This window comes from Medicago sativa, chromosome 7 (assembly GCF_051527215.1).
Source record: "Medicago sativa cultivar Bolivia chromosome 7, Bolivia_mono, whole genome shotgun sequence".
Classification (NCBI taxonomy): Eukaryota; Viridiplantae; Streptophyta; class Magnoliopsida; order Fabales; family Fabaceae; genus Medicago; species Medicago sativa.
In genome coordinates, this window is record NC_140755.1 from 4,721,713 (window position 1) to 4,743,469 (window position 21,757).

General features: G+C 32.2%; 1 protein-coding gene, 1 long non-coding RNA gene and 1 pseudogene across 3 annotated transcripts; all 3 read right to left on the reverse strand.

Moving 5' to 3' along the window:
• Nucleotides 1-10,608: 10,608 nt before the first annotated feature.
• On the reverse strand, nucleotides 10,609-14,017 carry LOC146903678 (mitochondrial metalloendopeptidase OMA1-like; annotated as a pseudogene). The gene is made up of 3 exons (XR_015018684.1): nucleotides 13,104-14,017; nucleotides 12,569-12,717; nucleotides 10,609-11,015 (listed from the first exon to the last, which is right to left on the reverse strand). The product of XR_015018684.1 is annotated as a mitochondrial metalloendopeptidase OMA1-like (transcript).
• A 2,548-nt stretch (nucleotides 14,018-16,565) lies between these two features.
• Nucleotides 16,566-18,339, reverse strand: LOC146903679 (uncharacterized). The gene is made up of 4 exons (XR_015019001.1): nucleotides 18,027-18,339; nucleotides 17,688-17,794; nucleotides 17,310-17,426; nucleotides 16,566-17,178 (listed from the first exon to the last, which is right to left on the reverse strand). It is a non-coding gene; the product is annotated as an uncharacterized LOC146903679 (long non-coding RNA).
• Nucleotides 18,340-19,375: 1,036 nt separating this feature from the next.
• Nucleotides 19,376-20,441, reverse strand: LOC146903680 (uncharacterized). Its single transcript, XM_085725804.1, has one exon. It carries the CDS (start codon nucleotides 20,391-20,393, stop codon nucleotides 19,401-19,403), a length of 993 nt encoding a protein of 330 aa, XP_085581930.1. The 5' UTR covers nucleotides 20,394-20,441; the 3' UTR covers nucleotides 19,376-19,400.
• Between the last annotated feature and the right edge of the window lie 1,316 nt (nucleotides 20,442-21,757).

Below are 21,757 nucleotides of genomic sequence, written 5' to 3' on the forward strand. Positions count from 1 at the left end.
TTTTTTTTTTAGGTAAACCAGGAGAGAGGACATGCATCAAGGAGAAGCAAAGACATCCCAACTAGGATGGCACCCCGATGAACTCCCATCCTATACCGCCAAACTCAAATTTTATTAAAAAAGGGGGGAAATTACAAGAGAGGGGACTAGGCCAAAACCCTCGGAAAAAAACAGAAAACCAACAAAAAACGTACAAAAGAGAAAAAGAGCCAAAATAACAGCCTCATACGAAATCTAAACCAAGGTAAACCACACCGGTCCGCATAAATATCCTGCTGAAATTCTGATGGACTTCAATAGCAATGCATTGATCAGAGACATGACCTCTATCATGCAGACAACTCTTAGTAACTCCAATACCATGCCAATACCAAGAAGGAACAAGCGAGAAACTAATCATAGGTTCAGCCAAGAAAATAAAGACAGTTTTATGAGATACATAAAGATTTTTCAAGGCCATTTTGGTGTCCGAGTTACCAACACCACGGACATTCCAGTACATAATTAACTATCATTGATCAGAGGCGGAACTTAATTAAAATTTGAACACTTGAATTTAATTGAAACACTTTGTATCTCTATGACATGGACCGAGTATATAATAGTGTGAACACTGGGTCAATGCGTAGAAGAAACACGTTGTATAGCTCAAATACAATGTTAAATGAGCAAGGATGGATACATCGCTGCCTGAATGCAGTAAAAAATAAGCAAGGGTCTTCACATCTTTGTGAACGAGTGTAGGTAAAGAAGTTAGTTAATGAGAGTATGATCCGTTTTAGAACATGGAATAAAGGCACCCTTACTTGAACATATATGGAAATAGTTTACGCTATCACTAAAATGAAGATTAATTTTATGTGCCAACAAGAAACTATGTGATTAGGTGAAAAGACGAAAGAATTAGATAGTTCAAGATCTAAGCATTGATAAACTGGAAAAGTTAGATCGAGAAATGGTGTAGGCATTATTGTGGATAAGGAATTGAAAAGGGATATTGTGGATGTAAAGAGGATGTGAGATTTGATTGTATCCCACAAATTTTTAGTTTAATAAGACATCTTTATTTTTTATTTTTTTTAAAGGAAATAAGACATCTTTAATGTTATGAGTGTTTACTCACCTTAGGTAGGTTTGGAACAATATTCTAAAGTTAAATTTTGGAAGGACTTGAAAGGTTTAATTCAAGATATACCACAAGGAGAAAATGTTTTTCTAGGAGGGGATCTAAATGGGCATGTAAGGAGTGTTTGATAAGTTTTAAAGGCGTGAACGAGGGTATGGCCGTGGGAACATAAATTCATAGGGTAAATCCATCGTAGATTTTTTGTAGTCTTTTAATCTTACTTTAGGAAAATAAAAAGGAAATTTATTACATACAAGAGTGGGATTTCATGTTCTCAAATAGATTTATTTCTTATCAGGAATAATGATAGAAATATTTGTTTGAATTTAAAGTTTTATAAGGAGAGAGTTTGACTATCCTACATATAATATTGGTTATGGATGTAAGGGTTAAGATAAGAGCAGAGGTGAGAGGCCATGATTAAGATACAAGGATCAAGTGGTGGCATTTAAAGGATCAAAACCAAAGTGTCTTCCTACAAAAGATTTTGAAGGAAGGTTGTGTGAAGCTACATATAAGCGAAAAAGATACGTGGAACAAGATGACATATGAGATTAGAAAAGTAGCAAAAGAGACACTAGAATAATTAATAGGTTTTGGACCTAGCTAGGAGTAAAGAATCTTGGTGGAACCAAAGAGTTCAAATTAAAGTGAGAATCAAAATAGTACTTCACTAATAAAAAAATAGGGATAAAGGTGATACATTTGAAGACTATTACACATTAAGAAATTTAGCACATTCCAACCTTGATGACAGGGTTGTTTTCGAGGGGTGTGTTTTTTAAGATATAGTAAAGGCTGATTAGTGTAGTTTAAGGAGTTAAGAGGTACTTTTTTTAGGATATAGTAAAGAACAAACTAAGAGTTACTAACTCTACGACACCATTTAGCATTTTCCATATTTTTTAGGCTGATATGTTTAAATATAAAGGATTATCATATAAAGCTAATATTTTTCTTTCTCTTCAACGTGCACACATATGCATGCAAAAGTGTTGATATTAATTTTGTGACTTTACATTTAATATTCAGATCTATGTATCGGTGATGATGACTTGAAGAACCTGTGTTTGATTGAAATTGAAATGCTGCTTCAGGAAAACAGACAGTCGCTTACTGACTTCAAATCTATGCCCAGGTCAAACGCAGCAAACATGCCAACTTTCATAAACAAGCTTATCGTTGATGAGCTAAATTACAACAAAGATGAACCGGAAAAGACACACGCTGATATGTTACTGATGTTGACTGATGAACAAAGATGTGTACATGACAAGATCATGGAGTACGTTGGTTCTGACGACGGTGGTTTCTTTTTCTTATATGTTACGGTGGTCCTCGAAAAACTTTTATATGGAAAACATTGTCGGCTGCTGTTAAATCGAAGGGGAAAACATTGTCTATTGACTCTTCTCTTACCAGGCGGAAGAACCGCGCACTCGACGCTGACACTCCCTATTGTGATTAATGAGGCATCATCGCTTACGATGGAAAAGGATAGTCTTAGGGAAGACCTAGTGCGTGCTGCAAAGTTGATAATTTGGGATGAGGATCCAATGATGCACCGATGGTGTTTTGAGGAAGCTGGTCGATCAATGCGTGATATCATGTCCAAGAATGATCCCCTAAACGAGTTTAGACCTTTTGGTGGAATGACAAGAGTTTTAGGTGGTGATTTCAGGCAGATATTGCCTGTTGTCCGAAAAGGAACGAGGCAGGATATTGTTGATGCCTCAATCAATTCATCAAAGATATGTGTTTATTGTAATGTGTTGAGGCTTACTGTTAATATGAGATTGGGTGCATCTTCGGTACCTGCAGAGCAGGAAGAAATTGCTAATTTTGGCAAGTGGATACTCTCAATTGGAGACGGAAAAGATGCTTCGGATGAGAATGGTGAAATGAAGGTAGAAATTCCTGAAGATTTGCTCATATCGGACACAACAAATTCGTTAATGTCACTTATAGACTTTGTGTATCTCGATTTGAATGATAACCTTGGTGACCCGCTATTTTTCCAAGAAAGGGGAATACTCGCACCAACGCTTGATTCAGTTGAGCATGTTAACGAATATATGATGTCACTGATTCCAGGTGAAGAGAAAGAGTATTTAAGCTCTGATTCTGTTTGTCGATCGGGTGAAAATTCTGATGTCCAAAGCGAGTGGTTCACAATGGAATTTCTTAATGGTATTAAGAGCTCTAGAATTCCAAATCACCAGATGAAACTAAGGGTGGGATGTCCAGTTATGCTGACGACAAACATTGATCAGGCTAATGGACTGTGTAATGGTACGAGGCTGACAATTACACATCTAGGGAAGAGCACGATAGTTGCTATTGTAATTACAGGAAAAAAGGGCAGGTACCAGGGTATTCATTCCCAGATGAATCTTATTCCGAGTGATCCAGGACTACCCTTCAAATTCAGGCGCATGCAATTTCCATTAATGCTTTGTTTTGCAATGACAATAAATAAAAGTCAGGGTCAATCTTTATCTCGAGTGGGAGTTTATCTTCCTAAGCCCGTGTTCACCCATGGACAACTCTATGTCGTTGTCTCTCGAGTTACTTCTAGAAAAGGTTTGAAGCTGCTCATCTTGGATGAAGATAATAATGTTTGCAAGGAGACCACAAATGTTGTGTATCGTGAAGTTTTTCAAAAAGTATGATCATTGGTTATGTTTTAGAATTGTTGTTGCTATAATTTAGAAAAGTAAAGTTGTGTATTGTTTGAAAGTTGTTTTTTTTTAATTTCTTTGTATGACGTATTGGTCATTACAGGACATGCAATTTCTATATAAGCAGATCCTCCTGCCATTGACTTTTAATTGATGCACTTTTCAGGTATAACAATACGCGAAACTATTTTTTTTACATCGTTGTTACCCTAAAATACAATATTTACATTAGACCATTGGTTTTGTAAAAAAATAAAAACAAATAACAATCGGCATTTCTGTAGCCCAAACTATATTTATACACACCCGTAAAAAATTTAACATTTGTATTCGCAAACTAGGTGTATACATCTGACACTGACTATTATATAAAAAAAATACAATTTTTTTAGTTTTTATGATTAATAAAATACACTCTGTCAACAAATAATAATATACAGTACGTCAGTGTATTTTTGCAAAAATATTACATATGCTAAGTTTAACAATGATTACATCTTATACTACAAATAATTAGTATAAGTATAAATCCAAATACTTTAATCGTTATGTGCTTAGATATTTCAAAATATATAAAAAAAATAACAAAATTAAGATGATCTTTTTCTCCATATCAAATTTAAATTATAACCATACTTATATAACTTTAAGATAACATAATATAAAATCTATACATTTGATCAAAAAAAAAATTATTTCCCCGTGCTTGGCACGGGTCACTATACTAGTTATTATTATTTTAGGGAATAAATGCTCATTATCATTTTCCCTAAAAATAATCATACAATATACAACAATATAATTTCCACTAAACGGTCTTTATTACTTTTCTAAAAATAATGAAATTGAATATGTCATCATATTTTTACACCTATTCGTTTTTTAAAAGATGATATTCCATAGGTTTGTACTACATACAAATTTGCTTCTATTTAATGGTGTTTTTTTTTGTTCATGATACTAACAAAGTTTGATCTGGTTATACGATAAAGGATCAAGTTGTACTAACTTACACAAGTTAAGAGATCAATTTGACTTATATTAAAATTAAGGGACCAAACTGAGATTTTAAAATAAGTTTATGGGTTAAATTGACCAATTTTAAAGTTATGGGACTAATTTGAACTTTTAAGTTAGTTACAGGGCCAAAGTGACATTTAAGCCAAAGAAAAAAAAATTAACAATATGGAAAAATCATATAATTATAGAAATAGTAATAACAACAATATTTAAAAGGACAATTGAATGATATTATTAGTATTAATATTTGCTATCATGTTTTTTTTTTAAATATGGTAACATGTCTTTAATATTTATTTTTTCATAAGTTAATACTAAATTACTAATAGTAGCATTACAAAGGAAGGTAGACTCAATTGGTAAAGAATTGACTTAACTGCAAGGTAATTGATTTAACTTATGGTGTGCTTGCGCGAGGACTTCTTTAGTGAATGATTTACAAGTACCTCTCTAAATGCTCTTCGAGCCATGAGATTTGTTTTGACCCTGATGAGCTTCCGAAGCCTAACTCATCTAAACATTTTATCATTTTTTTTAAATTGTAAATTTAAAAAAAATTAAAAATGAAAAATCTCAACTTTTTGATTCAAAATGAAAGCCTAAATTTTTGCATATTCTAAAAGAAAAAAATCAATCGAAAACATTTTTTAGGAAAGATTATTCAATAAAATGGAAAAATCATATAATTATAGAAATAATAATAATAAAGTTTTGAAGAAGAATCGAATGTTACCCAAAATTAAATTTGAGCAATAACAGGTGATTTTTTAAATTCCAATTTTACTAATTTTCTACAAAGTTTGTATTTCAAATTTTTTTTAAAGTATATATGTCGTGTCCTTTTAATAGCATAATGCATGTAAAAGTCTTTTAATAACACTTTTTTTAATGCCTTTATGTCTAATTTTATAAATAAAAATGTACATGGGATAACTCTTTAATGATCATTGCACTAACGATTTTTGAGGTATAATATTTAACAAAGTTAATAAAATAAGAAACCAAAATCATATTGACTTTATTTTTAATAAAAAAATATGTCGACGAATGTTGATTTTGTGAAAGGTATGAAATATGATTTCATCTATCTCCAATAATACTAGCCTAAATCTAAAGTTTGTCTTTTTACTACTAGATTAAACCCTGAGAGTTGGAAAATCACAATTAACTAGACTAAATTCTGAGAGTTTATCATAATGTCGGGATTTCCAGTGGAGCCTACATTGGGTTGGGTTACCATGTTAGGTCAATAGCAATCACGCAAGTTAATTTGACACTACATCTTCACGCAGAACCTTAAATCCCTAGACATATGGGTAATCTCAATTATATGTTGATCAAATTCTACTCTTTCTTCCGATATGTAGAACGTTAACTCACACTTCATACATTAACGTAGTGTGTGAATTTATGCATTCATAATTATGTGACGTAGTTATAAAAAGTAAAATAGAGATACAAACATGTTCAAAAATGTGGGTTAGTGGTGATTTCATGGATGTAGGTTTACGCTCCTTTCTTTCATGAGAAGGGATAAATGAAATTAGAAGCAAAGTGAATACGAAAAGGACATTGAATATGAGAGAAATGATAAGAGAAAAAGATATGTAATGTGTTTTCTGTCATGAGTTGGAACCTCTAAATGCATAGTTTTTCTTTTTACCACTAGATTAAACCCTTAGAGTCGGAAAATCACAATGAAGTAGAAAATGCATCTTTAATTCAAATTAATCATGATAAATAGCATATTCATTATACATGAACCATCTCTCATCTTGGTTTTTTACTGAAAAAAGTTTATTGGTTTAATTGTTCTTGGTTATTGGAATTACACTATGAAACACATTTTTCAAAAGTTGTTGGTAATTTTATGAGTTTCTTGAAAGGGTTGAGAATTTCTCGATAATTAATTTACCAAAACATTATACTCAATTAAAAACACACCACATCATTTAAAAATGTATAATAAACATGTATGTTGTCAACTTAACATAACATAAAAGTGCTTTTCTAAGGTTAAATCCTACCAAAGACCAAAATAAAAGAATTTGAAATAATACAAGTTGAATGAAATAAATGGTATGAAAGAGAACAACATGGAAAAACTTAAATTTAATATTTTCTAAAAGAAGAATTAGACTAAAGCAAAAAAAGTGTTATATCATTTTAAATTTTTTAATAAGCATGTATTTTATCAACTTAGCATAATACATCTGCATTTGTCTAATGTAAAATCCCATCAAATGCCAAAAGTAAATGAATTTGAAAAAAATATTAAGTTTGAATAAAAAAATATAGCATTAAAGCGAATGACATCTAATAACTAAAATTTAAGATAAAAAAAAAATCAAAACAAATGACATTCAAAAACTAACAAATCAGTTTATCATAATGTTAGGCCTTCCAATAGAGCCTACATTAGGTTGGATAATCATGTTATGTTAATAGCAACCAAACAAGTTAGATTGACACTACGTCTTCACAAAAAAAACTTAAGGCACTAGGTAAATGGGTCATCTCATTTCTATCTTGATTAAAATCTACTCTTTCATCCAATATGTAGAAATGTTAACTCACACTTGAAAATGTTACCATATTTTAACCAACTGTGTGATTACATGTGTTCTTAATTATGTGACACAGTCATGGAAAGTAAAATAGAGACACAACATGTTCAAAAATTTGGGTTGATGATGATTTCGTGGATGTATGTTTATGTTCCTTTCTTTCACGAGAAGAGATAAAGAAAATTAGAAGAAACACAATGAATACAAAAAAGGACATTGGATATGAGAGAAATAATAAGAGAAAAAAATATGCAGTGTGTTTTGTCCATAAGAGAGTAGTGAATAATACGAGTTGTCGTTAATTTTATAGATTTGTTGAAGGAATTGAGGAATCTTGAGTAATTATTTTACCAACAAATTACACTTAATTAAAAAAACTCAATATAATTTTAAAATGTTTAATAAGCATGTATTTTCTAAACTCAACATAACACATCTGCATTTTTCGATTGTTACATCCCACCAAATATCAAAATTAAAGGAATATAAAATAATAGAGGTTGAATAAAAATATAGTATGAAAATGAATTTTAACATAAGAGAAATGATAAGGGAAAAAATTAAGGAGTGTGTGCTTTGTCTGTGAAAGTATACGGATTATATTGAGTTGTTGGGGGACTACCGGGGATCCAAAAACTAACAAAAAAATTCATCATAATTTTGGAACTACCAGGGAATCCTACACTGGGTATGATTACCACAATATACTAGAAACCACACGAGTGAGATTGATACCACATCCTTACAAAATATCTTATAGCATCAAGTATATGAGTCTTTTTACTGATACCTTCTTCGAAATCTACTATTCCATCCAATATATATAGCACTTTAAGGAATTAGCTAGGTATATGGGTATATCATTTAAATGTTCTTTAAAATTTACTCTTGCGTTCATGCAAAACTTTAACTCACAATTGACACATTAACATCTCTTCTTCAAGTATGAGACTCTTTGCATCTGTGATCTACCACCTTGAATCACTCCCGCTTTCCCCACAAAGTTGAATCAAATAGAGAGGAACCACACAAATAAGAATGATACCACATTTTCACCCAATAATTTAAGGCACTAAGTGTATGAATTTTTTCACTTATATGTTGTTCAACCTTCAATCCTCTACTCAATGTTAGACTATATCTTACATTTGATACATCGCAACATTATCTCCCTCAAATATGAAAAAATTCTAGCCCGTGCTTGGCACGGGTATCCATACTAGTAGTTTCACAAAAAAATTATAGCATTCATGAAGAAATCCTTGCTCATCTCCTCTTACATTCTTATATATAGTAAGAGCTTCTTCCATTATATGAGCTTGAGCAAGCAAGTCTGCTCTCATTCCGGCAGATGGATGAGTAGAGAGATAATCATCAGTAAGCCTAAAAACCCTTAAAAAACTTTCGGTCAAGTATCCGATCTTCTTAAAGACTTTAGGTGCAACCCGGGGATCATAGGCAGCTGACGCAAGTAATAGAAGTCCAATGTAATCAACTTCCATTTCCATCCTGAAAAATTGTGAATGAATTTGGTTATGTCACTATAATATGTAACCATGAAAAATATACATATTGATATTACCATCATTCACTTTTCTATACCCATGATCGCATGAAAGTTTCAGAGTATGTATGAGATGAATCGAAGAATGAAAGTGGAAGGGTTTAGGGTTTATAATATTATTAAAATAATATTCTTAAAAGGATAAAATAGGTGGGTTGGACGAAACTTAAGGAGCAAGTAAGACATTAGGAGCAAGTAATGAGGCCAAACTTCTCCTATATATAGAGATCTCAATTCAATTCAATTCCCCACCAATAACTAAATACTGGCGGCAAGAATAAAAGTATTTTGTAACTTAAGCATTCACGAGTTGAATTATCTTCGTAGTTGAATGTCATTCACGAGTTCTTTTGTGACTTAAGCATGGTTAAAAGTATTTTGGCACGAATTTAGATCCCCTATTAACCATACTCCCCAATCCTATCTTCAGCTCAGCTTGTTAAACACAACCTCCCCAATCACTCTTTCCACAACTTTCGCCATTAGAATCAAATGGGTTCGCTTCATGCAAGAAAGATGAATCAATCGTTGTATGATATTTTTTTGGTGAATCGTACATTATTTGTTAAATGAAACACAAGTATATTATTATTTTGTCTGTTATCTTCAATGTGACAAACAATGGAGTTTACAAAAGATAATCAATTCAAAAGGACATTAAACACTGCTCTATCAAGGATAAAAATATCATCTTAGTGAATCATGAAAAAAGGAGTCACAACAGGTATGCATGCCCTTGTACAATGGTTGACACTTGACACCCTCCAAATGCCCTTATACAATGGTTGACACCCTCCAAATCGTAACTTTCGTCAAAAAACCACTTAATTTTACGAAACTTCAAAAACGTAATCTGAAATTGTCAAAAGTTAGTCGCACAGATTTTAGACATAAAAAAAAAATCAATTACCCTTGTGATGTGACATAACCGTCGGTTTATTTGGAGGTGTCACGTACACGATTAACTTCATGTCATATGGTGTAATGGCAAAGGAGGTAATTGACTAGCGTTTAAAAATTTCAAAAAGTTTTTAAAGTTTCGCAAAATTCAAAAAGATTTTGTTTACGTAAGTTACAATTTCAAGGATAATTAATGGAGTATTCACTCAACACTTATCAGAGTTTAGTTTTTTCTACTATACACAACTTTTATTGGTAAACAAAAAATCGCTTTATGGTGCCAAAAATATAGGCAAAAATTGATAAGAACGTGATATGACGGTAAATAATTAAGTTAATTTATGTCAAAAAAAGGAAAACAATGAAGTTCATTACCAATTTAATCTTAAGAGGATAACGCACACAACACTAACACTATTTTAAATGAATTATTTTGATTCAAATTGATCATAAAATATAATTAAAACAAGAGTTAATGCTCCTTTTGGTCCTTGTAATAATTCCGATTTTGGTCCTTATTAAAAAAAAGTTTAGATTTTGTATAAACAAGGGTTAAGTTATTTTTTATTTCATTTTTTTGTATAATTAAAAAACCTAAAGAAACCAATTTAAACCTCAGTTTACTTTTTGAAAACACATTTAAGTTGTGGCAAAGAGAAAATGAAAGACAAACTAAGAATAATGCATTTGTATAAATAATGAAAACAATGTTTTACATTTTCAAAAATCGTTGAAAACGTTACATCTGTTTTCAAAAAATCTAAAAGAAACTGGAAAAAAGAAAATCTGCTATATTCTCGTATGTTTATTGGTTGGGGGTGAAAATAAAATCTAAAAACATGGCAGTAACCAAACCAAATCACATCTACCATCAAGAATTTTGGTATAGTTTCACAAAATAGTTATAGCAGTCATGAAGAAATCCTTGTCCATCTCCTCTTACATTCTTATATATAGTAAGAGCTTCTTCCATTACCGGAGCTTGAGCAAGCAATTCTGCTCTCTTTTTTCCAGATGGATGAGTCGAGAGATAATCTTTATTTGTAGAATGGCCGTTCAATTTATCGAACTTCTCGTAGACTGTAGGTGCAACCCGAGGATCATAGCCAGCTGACGCAAGTAATAGAAGTCCAATGTAATCTGCTTCCATTTCCATCCTGAAAAATTGTGAATGAATTTGTTTATGTCACTATAATATGTAACCATGAAAAATATACATATAGATATTACCATCATTCACCTTTCTATAATCATATTGCATCACAAGGCTTAAAATTACACAATTTTCCAGTTCAATATAAAAGTATTGTTTTAATTTCGCTTTTATTCACAATGTCCTGATCGTATAATATTAGTCTCCCAAATTCCAATATACCACACAATATTTGAAGTCCATGCTCCAAAGAAGCCATATCAGACCATGGTTGGTTAGATAGTCAAAAGAGAATGTGAAAAATTGATGTTGATGCAGCATCCACAGACACACAATATCATGAAGCTAAAGGGAAGCACAAGCAGTTAAACAAAACTACAAATACATTAATAAACATTTTAAAGAATTTTAATAAGAAGATTAAAAGGAAACCGTGGGACCATCGCACCCTCCAACAAGAAACACATGCATAATTAATAGTTATATATAACATTTCCCTGATGTGTACACATTTAATATTGACTCGAATACGATTGAAACCAGTACACACTAACATGCAGAATATTTCCCATTCTGTAAAATCCAAGCATTAACATGTTTTCTTTGAAACAAATGCTACTGTAGAGTTTTGCTCTTATCTGAAAAGTTTTATCGTGATTGCATTTCTATAAGCATGGAATTAAGGAATTCGAAAGTATCACAGAAACTTTTTCATGTTATGCTTATGCGACAACTATTTCGTCAAAAAAAAAAAAAAATGTTATGTGACAACTATCCTTAGCACTCAGACTGTTAGGAATCAACAGACCGAATTCTTTTCACAATGAACTTAAAATAGACACTGAAGGCAATGAATTTGGAGGACAAGTTGAAGGGAGTTACAGTCCTAGTTATGGTAGAAAGTTGGCGCGTCTCATGACTTTCTTTCTCTTAAAGTTAATGCGGCTCTAGATTTACATGTTTATGGATAACAAGTTACGGCCAGAGGTAAATGTGCCGATATTGGTATCCAATTGGTTGATATCGCAATTATGATTGTCGCCTTTGTGTTAGATTAGGGTGGCTTGAATGGAATTTTGGTAGTAGGCAATTATGGATAGGGGGTGAACTGACTATGCAATTCACTGCTCGTTAACATTCCCATACCTGTATTATTCTTGAGGACTGGACTATTCTTCTAGGAGCAGGAAGTGAGAGATTACCGGGAAATACAAAGCGCATAGTCAACGAGGTGGATCAGTTTTTGACAGAACATTACTTTTCCTCAGAGGAGCTTAGGCTCTACCTCAATTTAAGATCTTAATTTTGACAACTATCTAAAGCCATTAAGTTTGAGCTTGTACTTAGCTTTGCATTCTATTTATGCATTAACTTTTTAAGATGTTATCTGTAACTCATGTTTTTTACTTCACTTAACAATTATTGTTCACTCCTGTTCTAACTTGTCTAACATACATTACCTATGTATTAATCAATGAAATGATTCTAATCTACAATAATCAAAGAACAACACAAATTTGAATTGGTTATAAAGAGAATTAACGAAGGAATCGTTACCGTCTGGAATAAGGTAGCCTTAAGAAAACAGACCACAATGTGTTGACAATTTCAGACGGGACGAATGGATAAACGATCAACTGGAGAATAAAAAACCAGAGTCTCTTTGTCATCCCCTCAGCACCGTGTCTGGCCACAACATGCCCAACCTAATTTTCAAGCTCAAAAGAGTTAGATTTGGGTCTCATAAACATACTAAACTGCAAAAACAATGACCATGTTTGGATAAATAGCTTACAGACATGTCATAAGTTGTTTCCATAATTTCTCAAACAGTCTCAGATGTATGAAGCACGCACACTCCTCGGATTATGCGTGTCCCAATGTCGGACACGCATCCATGTCTGATACCGTTACGACACCGACACATGATTACATTGAATTATGTGATTTTCTCAAATTATTAACGGTGTCGGCGTGTCAGTTTCCGTGTCCGTATACATGCTTCATAGCTCATAACTGATTATTCAATAAGATAAGTTGAAACAAATCAATCCAAACAAAGCCTAATGAGTTAAACGAATAAAATGAATACCTCATGTCCAATAATAGTTGCTATCTCTGCATTACTTGTACAATATTCAATCCAGTGTAAACAAATATCTTACCACCAGGTAAGCAAAAGGCATTAACATCTGGCCCATCGACCACCAAAATCTCCCAATTCAATCCATCCAAATGTGACGTAGAAGGTTGCAACCCTCGGTACCAATTCCCTTTAACTTTCCCTTCCTTGTTAGCCAATGCACTAATTGTTTCCCTCCCATTTTCTTCACTCAACACATTCTCATTACTCAACCCTCTCTTCAATGCATCAATGATATAATTCCCTATCATCCTAACTCTCCAACTGTCAGGGTGTATTGCAGGCAATAACTTCCCCTTCCATTCTACCTTCATCATTTCAAACACAATCTCCCCAAGCCACCTCTCCACCGCTTTCGGAATTAGAATCAAATGTGTTCGGAATAGTTTCCATATTTCCAAAATACACTAATGAAACACCTGAACAAACAGTAACTACAATGAAAACACGTCTAGGCTTATGAAACCAACGTTTTTTTGACCTTCTTGGTTTTGGTCTGCCACAATTACAACAATGTTGCACATTCTTGGGGTTTTCAAAACCCAGTGTACCTAATCTCTTAAAAATTGAAGAAAACCCATTAAAGTTAGCTCCTTTGGAACCTGATTTCAAAGACCCAGATTGTATAATTCTGAAACTAGGCTTAAAAATTGAATTTTTATGTGAAACCCTGGAAGCAAAGGTATGAAAACTTTCAAGAACAAGTTTTCCCCTTTTATACCATCCCATGATAGTAAAACCCACGTAAACCCCCAAAAAACTAGGTTGAAAGATTGATATATAAAGTGAAACACTGTGAGTGTTATTTTGTATGAATTTAGAAATGGAGAAGATTTTCAGACACCAAAACCATTAATCTACAATCTACACCATAAGAGAGATAGAGATATAACAATGTAATAACAAGAAAGATATAACACAAAAAAAAATACAAAGTGTTGAATGAGTTATTGGAAATATGGAATGTTCGCTTTTAAGTGTTTTTAAAACTATCAATTGATTAAAGGGTTAATTATGTTTTTGGTCCCTACAAAATTACGACCTTGTAAGTTTAGTCCTTACTTAATTTTAATAGCATTTTTAATCCCTACAAAAAAAAATTACTTATAATTTTAGTCCCTACTAAAATAAATTTTGTTTAATTATCCTTAAACTCTTCAATTTTTTAACGATTCTTTTTATACAAGTTTAGAACATTATGAAAGGTTAATTTACTAAAATTTATAATTTTTTAACATGAAATAAATTAAATATGAATTTTTTAAAACGACAAAAGTTTAAGATATAAGTAACAAAAATATAGATGTAGAAATCAAATTTTTGCGATATTTTTTTTGGATGACCTTTTAATAACGTTTTTAACACGCCTGTAAAAAATTGTTGAAAAACTTAAGAGTTTAAGCATAAATTAAACAAATTTGGATTGAGTAAGGACTAATATTGAGTGCAGAAATTTTTTGTAGGGATTAAAAATGCTATTAAAATTAATTAAGGACTAAACTTACAAAATCGCAATTTTGTAGGGACCAAAAACATAATTAACCCTTGATTAAAAGTACCAACAATCCAATATTAATAGATTAATCTAATTGATAAAGAATATAGGCTTTTTAACCGACTAAATAGTCAATTACCCTCTGAAATTGCAACGTTCGTCAAAAACTCCTCTAAAAAAATTTAAACTTCAAAAACTCTCTGAAATTGTCAAACGTATGTCAAATATCCCCTCTGTTAGTTTTCTCTGTTTAACATGTTAATGTGGCTGTTAACTGTCAATTTGGCACTGCCACGTGGTCAGAAAAGTGATGACATGTCATAAGGGGGTCATTGACTATATTTTTTATAATAAAAAAAAAATCTGAATTTTTTTAACAGTACCAAATACTTGCTGAAATTTTCGAAACTTCAAATACCCTCTCAAATTTAACACTTACGTGCAAATACCCCCTTCAAATTTAAAACTTATGTAGCAAATACCCCCTCAAATTTAAAACTTATGCACAAATACCCTTCTAAAATTTAAAACTTATGTACAAATTACACCCTAAATCACAAAGACTACTACTAAATAATAACCCATTTGTCCATGGTGAAGGAAAAATCACAACAGTGAAGGAATATTAGGCATCCTCTTCTAATGACTACTACTAAATATCAAAACCCAAAGCATAAACTATACTAGACCTTGCACCCGTGCTGCCACACGGGTCATATTGACGGCAAATACGCCTTTCAAATAAATAAATAAATAAGGTGCTTTAGTACCAATACAACGTGACTAATAAAATACAATTAAAAATGAGTTCATGTTGGTACATTGCGGAAAATTTCTTTGTAAACAACATTTGAAATGTAGTGCAGCGACAAATAACACATTTTAGACAAAACAATCAACATACATTTATATAATAATAAATTAGCAAGAATCGACAAAATGCTTCCAACCATACCTGAAACTGATTCACGAACATAAGGTTCCTTCATTTCATCGTTGCACATACGTCTATTCGGATTTTCGTTCGCATATGGGGTTGCATACTCGTCCAATATAGGATGGCCTATATAACTTGTTATAACATATGGGGTTGCTTAAATTGTTACTTTCACGTGTATATACATGGTTCAATAGTAAATTATTTTGTACACAAAAGCTTAAAAATCGAGTGCTCTCTGAATTTATTTTTGAACACAAAAATTGCCTCAATTAGAAAGTCGCCGCAATTTAAGATATTAGATGCAGTTTAAGCATAGCTAAACTGGTATCAGTAATGAATTTTTCTCCACTGACCTGAAATATAAGGTAGTGGAAGTAGAAAAAGCAAATGTGTTTTTGAATATGCATTCGAACACAAAAATTGCATTAGTTTGGAGAGTCGCCGCTATTTAGGATGTTGGGTGGAATCTACGCATAACTAACTTGAAATCAGTTATGATTTTTACTATACTAACATGTAGAATAACGGATTTTTCAGCATTAAAATGCAAATGTTTTTTGAAAATATTCTGAGCACAAAAACTGCAATGGTTTTAGAGTCGCCGCTTTTTAAGATAATAGCTGCACTTTACGCATTCAATGACATGAATCATAAGGTAGACGAAAATGAAAAATCCAGTGCTTTCTGAATTTATATTGCACAAAAAAAAACTGCATCAGTTGTTAAGTCGCCGCTATTTAGGATATTAGCTGCCCTTTACGCATAGCTACCATGATATCAGTCATGATTTTATATGCAACGACATGATAACATTCTTGAGATAATGGATGCATTGGAAATTACCATAATCAATGTTTGTACGTAAAACGGTGATTTTGCATTGAAGAATAATACGTAAAACGGTGATTTTGCATTGAAGAATAACACGTATAAAATATGTTCCTAAATAGTGGTGATTTTATATTGAAGAATGACACAGTAAAAATATTATCCTAAATAGCAATGATTTTACATTGAAGACAGTAAAAATCTTAACCTAAATAGCGGTGATTTTACATTGAAGATTAACAGTTAAAATATGTTTCTGAATAGCGGTGATTTTACATTGAAGAATAACACAATAAAAATTTGTTCCTAAATAGCGGTGATCACCACTCTTTAGGTTATGAAGATTACATGGTTGTATGATAAATACGGTAACTGTGAAAGAGACGTTCTATCGACATTGCATTTTATCTCTGTTTGCAGTTGTTGCACTGTGCTTAGCGTGCAGCTGCTGCCAATCAGATTGCACTTCATGCGTGTCCTGAACTGAAATTGTTGCTTCTTCGTTTGATTGTGCCAGACTTTTTCATTTCAACGATGCCATATGCACCAAAACATCACTGCAAAGGTTTTCTGATCCTGCACATTCAATCCCTGCATAATAGGAAAGAAAACTTTTATAAAAAAAAAAAAAAAAAACAGCACCTCATGATGAAATTCTGCATCTTTTTCCAAAGACCAGCCACTCATCATACTTCATCTTCATATTGGCAGCAAAAGAACACATGACATTCATATTTTTCACTATATGCTTCAATAAGTATCTACATTAGAGATAACAGAAGAATCGTAAGTCACTGAAAGCAAAACCAACCAAAGCAAAAACAACTAAATCATGTAAAAAAATCAGAGAAAGAAAAGCTCAATTGAAAGCTAAATCTACGCACATTTTTACCTTAAACAATATACGGAAAAAAAGCTTCCAGACAATAAAAATGTAAGTGAAATAATTTGAATAAAAGTAACCAAAGTTGTGTTCATCCTCTCCCTTGCCTTCATCTTTTGTGGCAACCTAAATTAAAAAAGGGCTGCAATTAAACTTTTGAAAAGAAAGGAAGAATATTATCACTTAAGCAAGTCTTTAGACATGTATATTAACATCAGGTGGCTATAAGCCTACAAATGTAAATTGTTATAATTGGAACCTCAAAATGCATGACCATTTTTCAAATATCAGATTGTTTGACCACTTTTCATATAAGCATTATATCAAACAGGTGGTGGTGGCAAAAGTAAGAAGAAAAAATGATTCAGAAAGAAGGATTTAGTTTACCTTTGTAGCTTATCTCGGTATATTGAGTGGTTGTTGTTGTTCCCATGAACTTTTGCCAATGCAGAAAGATAGAAGGAAAAAAAAAACAAAATTCTTCACCCGGTTCACTGAAGAAATTTGTAAGGTAGAAAAAAAAAATTAGTGTCTCATATAAAATCAGTTTTCAGTGGAAGTAATAAAAACGCTAAATTATCATCGAAGAAAGTTGGAAAAAAACACGATGAGAATATTAACATAGACCACATATGATTTTTTTTAATATTTGATGGATGCAATTGAAAGTGTTTGGATTGAAAATAAAAATCAAGAGTAGCAATATTAAGTTGAAGATGGTTATACCTGGGTTGGAACTTTATCGTCGGCGCCTCTGTTGTCAATAGCGGCCATGCCGCCCACTATATCGGAAAAATCAGCCCGCTGCTCCTAGCCGTGACGGAGCGTGTCGTAGAAACCAACAGATCTAGATGCAGATGATTTCGATATCTAGATTTGATGTGAGATTCACTTCGGGGTATGTTCACTCTCAACTCACGCGGTGGTTTCCGGTGAGGTGGCTGGAACTGGAGGCGATGAGGATGAAGAAAAGCAGCAATTGAGAGAGGAGAAGAGCAGCGATTGAGAGAGAAAATGGAAAATGAGAGAGAATAGCAGAGGTAGAGAGAGAGAGAGAGAGAGAGAGAGAGAGAGAGAGAGAGAGAGAGAGAGAAAGAGAGAGAGAAAGTGAAGGATGTAAGTCACATAGGAAATGGAACAACATTTATTAATAGCATTTGAATTTAGGGGGCTTCTATGGTGAAGTTACTTTTGTGACTTTTTTGAAAAAGTCGCTTATGTGGCTTAATGGGAGAGTGCCACGTGGATGTCTTTTTAAATCGGTTATTTGGAAAAACGATTTTAAAAAGTTTTTGTTTTATATAAAAAATATCTTTTAATTTCTTTTTTATTTTTATTTTCATGTTTATCCCTTAGGATTGTGTTTCCTGCTCTGATACCAGGTTTGGTTTGGGGTTTTCAGCGGAATTTTCACGAACTTCTTTTAACATTTGTTCGATTTTAAATAACCCTTGAAAAGGTTTGGTTTGGGGTTTTCAGCGGAATTTTCACGAACTTCTTTTAACATTTGTTCGATTTTAAATAACCCTTGAAAAGGTTTTAAGAGTGTTTTAGCTCTTTGTTTTTGTATCTGAGTAAGATTTTCTAAATCTTCTGTATCTCTTAATAGATCTTCAATATATTCTATATGATATATAACAAATTCTCTAGAATTGTAAAGAGTTTGTTTAAAAACAATTCTTTCATAATACAATTCTATTTCAGAGACTATGTCTTCTAGCCTTTTCTTGAAGAGTCTTAATTCTGTTATAAGACCTAGTCCAGGCATTATAGATTTTCGGCAGAATTTTCAGCGGAATTTTCTCGAGCTTTATCTTTTTCTCGAGCTTCGTTTATAAGTTGTTCAATTCCTTCTAATCCCCAAAAAGGTTCTAAAAGAATTTTTGCTCTTTTTATTTGAATCTCTGTGAGATTTTCTTGCATTTCTTCTACCAAATTTTCTATTAAATCTATATGAGATCTCATTAAAGTTTGGGCTCTATAAACTATTTGTTTGAATGTTATTAAATCATAATACCATTCTATATCACTTACTAAGTGTTGCAACCTAGTTTTAAACAGTATTAATTCCGATTTAAGAGTTAAACCAGGCATATTTAATTATAGTTTTTGATTTATGTTATTAACCTGTATTGATAAGGTTTTTATGGAATCTTGTAGCTTTTTCAGCTCACTTTCTTTATTGATTTCGAAATCCTTTCTAGGAGGTTCGAATGAGGATGAAGCATCATCTTCAAATATAGTTCGAGAACTTAATGATTTACTAAAATCCTTTTGATCTCTGTTTGGTGATGTTATTCGAAGACTTTGGCTTCTAAACAATGGTTTTTCTGTTTCTTCAAACATATTCTTTTCTGCTTCTATCAAAGAAAAACTATTTCTTGTGACATCTTTAAATATTGGTGTTTCCAAAGTAATTAATGGTGTAAATAATTCATCAATATGAATTGTTTCTTTTCCTATGAATTCTATGCTATGATGTGAATTACTCAAAGCATAATTAATTCTGTAGTAAATTGTAAAAGGATGATTACCCTCTTTCATAAATGTTGAATCTTTTAGTTTATAATGAAAAACTATAGATTTATTCAAATCTATATCTTTTAGGGATAATCCCATTTGTAAATTTATATCAAATTTTATCTTTCCATATTTTAGATTGCATTTTCCTTTTGCAATTACTGCTTGTTTCTTATTTCTAATTCTAGAATCTTCTAGAGCTATTTCTAGAGGTGAATCAATACCTTTCATGAAGGTACTTTTGATTAGAATTTGAATGGTTGATATATGAATATAACCAATCTTTTTTCTCTCGTTCTCAGAAAATTTTCCAAGTCTTTTATTGATTTGTTGTTTATCTATAGTTGATATAACTATTTTTCCATTAGTTGTTTCAATTGGAATTGCTTCCTCTCCTACCATTATTCCGAATTTTAGAATATTTTTTCTTGACAGAAATTCCTTAAGTTTACTAAACTTTCTTTTAAAATTTTCTTCAGCAGTTAAAGATAAATCTGCTTCTTCAATTTTATTATCTATTATGCTATCAGCATGATAACTAGATGTTCCTTCAAAATATGAAACTTCAGACATATTTTATAATAATTCTTGATAAATTCATACCTGATTTTTCTTCAGAAATATGGGTTGTTTTGCTTCAGCAATCTGATCTTCTTCAGCAGTTTTTTCTGCTTGTGTCGAGTTTATCCCAACTCAGGGCGAATTCCTCCAGAGTATTACCTCAAGAATTCTCAGCTATAGTGTTTTACCACTATAGGACCATTAGTTTTTAAGAAAAACTAAGAGGCAAAGTTTATGAAAAACTTATATTATCTCAAAACATGGTGATTACAAATGAGCTTCGAGGCTCTTATTTATAGGAAAAGAGACTTACAGATAGGTACTACGTCTCCATCCTTACAGCTGGCTACAGCTTACTATGTGACAAAAGAAATAAAGAAAATACAGAAAAGTAGATTACATAATTGCCTTAGAGATAAGGCTTATCTCTAAATGGGTCCCATGCCCACTAATTTTCTACATTTTCTTCGTTGTTTGGTGAAACGTCACTGTCATACAACGATTCTTTGTCTGCCACGTTATTTATGTCTTTTGCACACCACTTGCACTGGTGTCCTTTGTATTTTTGAAAGTGTCGGCAGCACTCCTGTTGGATTGGGTCGGGTAGATGGCCCAAGTCTGCTTCAAGCCCACTAAAGTTTTCTTCAAACTTTAGGATTTGCTGAAGATGCTCTTCTTTTGCTTGTTTCCTTGAATCACTATAGACTAGAAAACTTTCTTTTGCAGTAATTACCCTGAAGTTTGGTAATTTTACTCCAAATCTGATGAGAGTATCATAGAATTTTTCCATTTGATGCAGAAAACATTCTGGTCTTGGATCTACATCTCTTCCATCATTTGTTGGATATGAATGATTTGAAATGCCAATCTTGATTAAGTGTCTGGCTTTAATAACTTCATCGTCTTCAAACCATGGATAAGTTGAAGTAAAAGATAAAAAGAACTCTTTACCTTTTGCGAAGCTATTATTGAATTTATAAGCGATTTCGCCTATATCTTTTGGAAGAAGTTCTAGTTCATGAATTTTTCTTCCTGCATCTTCTTGAAGATACATTGTTTTAATCATTCCACAATCATAGAATGATCTGACTAACTCTTTGCTTACGCCTGGGACTGTTACGGCTTTTACTTCTATCCCGTTGTTGCTAGGATAAAAACATTCTGTTTTTAACTCTTCTGAGTAGTTGGTTAACCATCTCCAGTTTTTGTAGTAGTCTCCAATGGTGACTTCTTTAACAAATTTGCTTTCTCCATAGATAATTCTATCTACAGATATTTTCTTCTTAGTCTCCATTTTTGATGGCTGGACTATATTGTTTGCTGTTGCAACTTCCTTGTAAACAGTGTTGTAGGCTGTTTTTGCTTCTTCAAGGGTC